At 38.3% G+C, this 3,391-nt stretch overlaps 1 protein-coding gene across 1 annotated transcript; it reads right to left on the bottom strand.

Annotated features, from left to right (window-relative positions):
* Positions 1 to 728: 728 nt before the first annotated feature.
* On the bottom strand, positions 729 to 2,321 carry LOC111389035 (glycerol-3-phosphate 2-O-acyltransferase 6-like). The gene is made up of 2 exons (XM_023013882.1): positions 1,722 to 2,321; positions 729 to 1,634 (listed from the first exon to the last, which is right to left on the bottom strand). Exons 1-2 carry the CDS (start codon positions 2,256 to 2,258, stop codon positions 729 to 731), a joined length of 1,443 nt encoding a protein of 480 aa, XP_022869650.1. The 5' UTR covers positions 2,259 to 2,321.
* Positions 2,322 to 3,391: the final 1,070 nt, after the last annotated feature.

Raw genomic sequence — 3,391 nt, 5'->3', positions numbered from 1 at the left:
TTGGAATTTGATTTGTGAATATGTTATGGTCATATTTCACTTCTTTTGACTTTAAATTGCACCCACTTGATTCCTAGTTTTCTCGAATCATCATTCCATTGCCCATCCCATCTTTGGATTATTTGCAATTTGACCCCTGGACTTTCACTTTCTTCTATTTTGGTCATTTTTTGCTCTTTTCTTTTAAATTTTACATTTTCTACCACAGTGCAACCTGAATCAAAACATAAGTATAATGAATGCATTTTGGTATTAAATAATCACACGAGTGCAATAATTAAGAGGGAAAAATATTAAATTTTACACTCTTATCATCTCCGAACTTCGGTATCTGTCAATTTAAGTTCTAAATTCTAGCTTGTTCATCCTACCTGCGTAGCCAAATTAATTACCTAATCATTTACGTACTTCAACTTGCGAAGTATTTAAATTTTTTATTTTCGTTAAGTCAAAATTGATCCAAACAATCTGTACTAAAAAGTCAAAATTACAGAGAAAATATGTGTGAGACAAAATACGAAAAATTATTTCTCAGATCCTTTTGCTATCAGAGACTTGGACAGAAGCATGTGGCCATCTTGGCTAATTTTTTTATCCAAACATTGTTATTATTTTGTACAGCACAAAATGTAGCTACAAGTTAATTATTTCTCCAGCATTTAAAAATCTCACCATATTTTTCATAGTCGGGTTGAGCTTGAATAAACAGAAAATTAACGACAACTTTTTTAGCAACCCATGACTTTTTTAGCAGCAAGCTTAGTCTTAGGTTTGTCCACCACAGTACCATCATTTCCAGCCAATGCTCGATATTTATCCTTCCTAGTAAAGTTGGTGCACTCGTACGATAGCGTTGCGGCAATCATTCTTTGTATATAATTAGCCACATCATGGCTAGATTTTCCAGCACTGCAAGTTAAATCTTCAGGCAATTTATTCAAAAATGTCACCTCATAAGCAGGGCTTGGGTTCATGAAGAAATAGAAGGGATCCATTCCTTTCCATCCTCGAGCCGTCGTCCCATGAAACATGCTCATTCGATTAGACATTGCGACGGGCACGAGTTGATCAGTTAATTCTGCGAACAATGATGAAAATCTGAGTAAAAAGGGTTCCCTGCACGTCGTCCCCTCGGGGCATATGACTAGGTCACCTTCTTCGAGGAGTTTCTTGATCATGTTAGCATCCTTGATACGGTCCCGGCTTAGCCTAACAGTTTTTATCGGGGAAATAATCTCGGAGAGTCGGGATAATGAATACGTGACTGCTGGGATTGGTCGTCCAAGCGCGGTTGATAGGAAAATTGGGTCGAGAAGTGTTCTGTGTGAGCAAATGAATAGAACACCCGATTGGCCGATTGATTTTTTCGGCGGGGGAGGTGGGGTTCCTTTGACGTTTACTCGTACACCGAGCGCCCAAAATGCATAATAGACTAGCGGCATCGGGAGGAGTGCACCGGCCGCAATACGCAAACAGGCTAGGATGAACCCCACAGGAATCCATAGAATTGTTAGCAGTGCCATTAGAGGACTTAGTTTATGCACGAGCCGGCCATCGTGGAAGACGATTGGCTTTGGCAACTTGTCGAGGCTCACGGGCACCACCTCTGGCTTTGACGGAACGACGTAACTTTCCTGCAAAAGAAACTAACCTATTAAGAATAACGGTTACAGATAAACAATATTTTAGCTTAAATTTCGTCTTTATGATCCATGACCAACCTTGCAGAGTTCCATGAAGGGAAAATCGGTTTTTCGATCACCAAGTCCAATTTCTGGTGCTGTATTGCCAAATGCCTTTCGAAGAGCGTCTGCCTTATTCTTCCCAACAAGAATCCCAGGACTAGCAACAAGTCCTGTGGCTCTACCTTTAAATGTTGCTATCTCTGTCCCAATAACCAAATCCGCGCCTAAATACTCTTTCAAAGAGGCCTCGACCATGATCCGAGGATTGGCTGTTAGAACGCATTTTCTCCCACACGATGAAAAAACACGCCATGTCTCAGGGTGCAAGTCGCTCGAGTAAAATTTTGGCAAAACCGCACGGGCAACTGACTCGATACTGGATACTTTCATACCAGCAAACGTTGCAAAAATAAGCACGCGAATGCCTGCAGATTCCGAGATGTAGTAGTACAAAAGACCAGCCAATGGAGTGGCCAAGAGCAAGAAAAGAAGCCTTAAAATTCCACCAACTTCAAAGGCTACTAATGCAAAATAAGGAAAAGAACTACGTCCTATAAGCAAAGTTCCATCCATATCAGTAACAACAGTATGGTTTTCATGCCCCTCGAATTCACATTGGTTAACATTAGGAAATTTACTAGATGACTGCACACCGGAGTTTGCCATTGTTTGTCGAGCCGTTTAAACTTAATCGAACTCTACTAAATAGGTTTAATTGTCTGTTATATATAGTTAAAATGTGGGGTGCAAACAAACGAGTTTAGGTGGTGACAAATGCTTTGGCTATGAGATCAATGGAGGGAGCGGAGATTTCCAAAGTTTGTTGGATTGAAACATTCTTTGGTATTGTCGAGGAGTTCATGTTGTTTTGCAAACTTATGAAATCAGGTTTAAGAATATTTATTGCTCCAACAATGATAGAATATCCTGGTAGTAGATCAAGGTTCATTGTGTCATCATATCCCATTTGGCAGAGCTTCTATTTTTGTTTTTATTTCTTATAGAAGAGTTTCATGATAAAGCTAATTCAGGCTAACTTTTTATAAAAGCTCTTCTAACCGAACGAAGCAATTTCAAAAAGTTTTCTAAACATATTCAAAAGCATCCGATTAATCACAAAAGTAGCTTTTGACTATTCATAAGCCTTGTCAAACAGGTTATAGTTCTTCTAGTATGGCATGATTATGAATCACAACCCGGACATTAATTGTAGTGGATTCATGACTAATTGGATTCTGAGTTGTAACTAGTGGATTCATTACTAGTTGGATAGGTGAATCATTGTAGATATCTATTTTGTAAGAATTTTTAAGATTTTTATTCGACTCTTTGATTTTGTCTTAGCAGCTTTTTCATATGCAAAGACTATTATTTTGGATTTGCTGATTACTCCTAGGTAGATTAAAGATTTATGTAATCAGTTGAACCATGAATGAAAATAATCCCCATAGACCACCCAAATTGACTTACGTTACACTGCCTGTGGAAAGCATTATAATGCATCTTCATCCGGCCAGCCGATGTCAATGTGAAATGTGCTTCTTCTTCTTTGATTTCATACATGCCTAGTTAAATACTTGTCCATTTTGTTATGAGTAATGCCATTTGCAGTCGCTCACTGCCATAGTCGCCATATATAAAATTTAGTGATTTGATATATTAATGAGGTAATTTTTTTTATTACTTTATGCATCAAATCACTAACT

The sequence above is a fragment of the Olea europaea genome, unplaced genomic scaffold (assembly GCF_002742605.1).
Source record: "Olea europaea var. sylvestris unplaced genomic scaffold, O_europaea_v1 scaffold5542, whole genome shotgun sequence".
NCBI classification, from domain to species: domain Eukaryota; kingdom Viridiplantae; phylum Streptophyta; class Magnoliopsida; order Lamiales; family Oleaceae; genus Olea; species Olea europaea.
This window is presented reverse-complemented; position numbering and strand designations above follow the sequence as displayed.

Coding starts and splice junctions, on each gene's coding strand:
- LOC111389035 (XM_023013882.1), bottom strand. CDS start 2,258: ATGGATGGAACTTTGCTTATAGGACGTAGTTCTTTTCCTTATTTTGCA. Junction 1,635..1,721: donor CCTTCATGGAACTCTGCAAG/GTTGGTCATGGA, acceptor TTTCTTTTGCAG/GAAAGTTACGTCGTTCCGTC.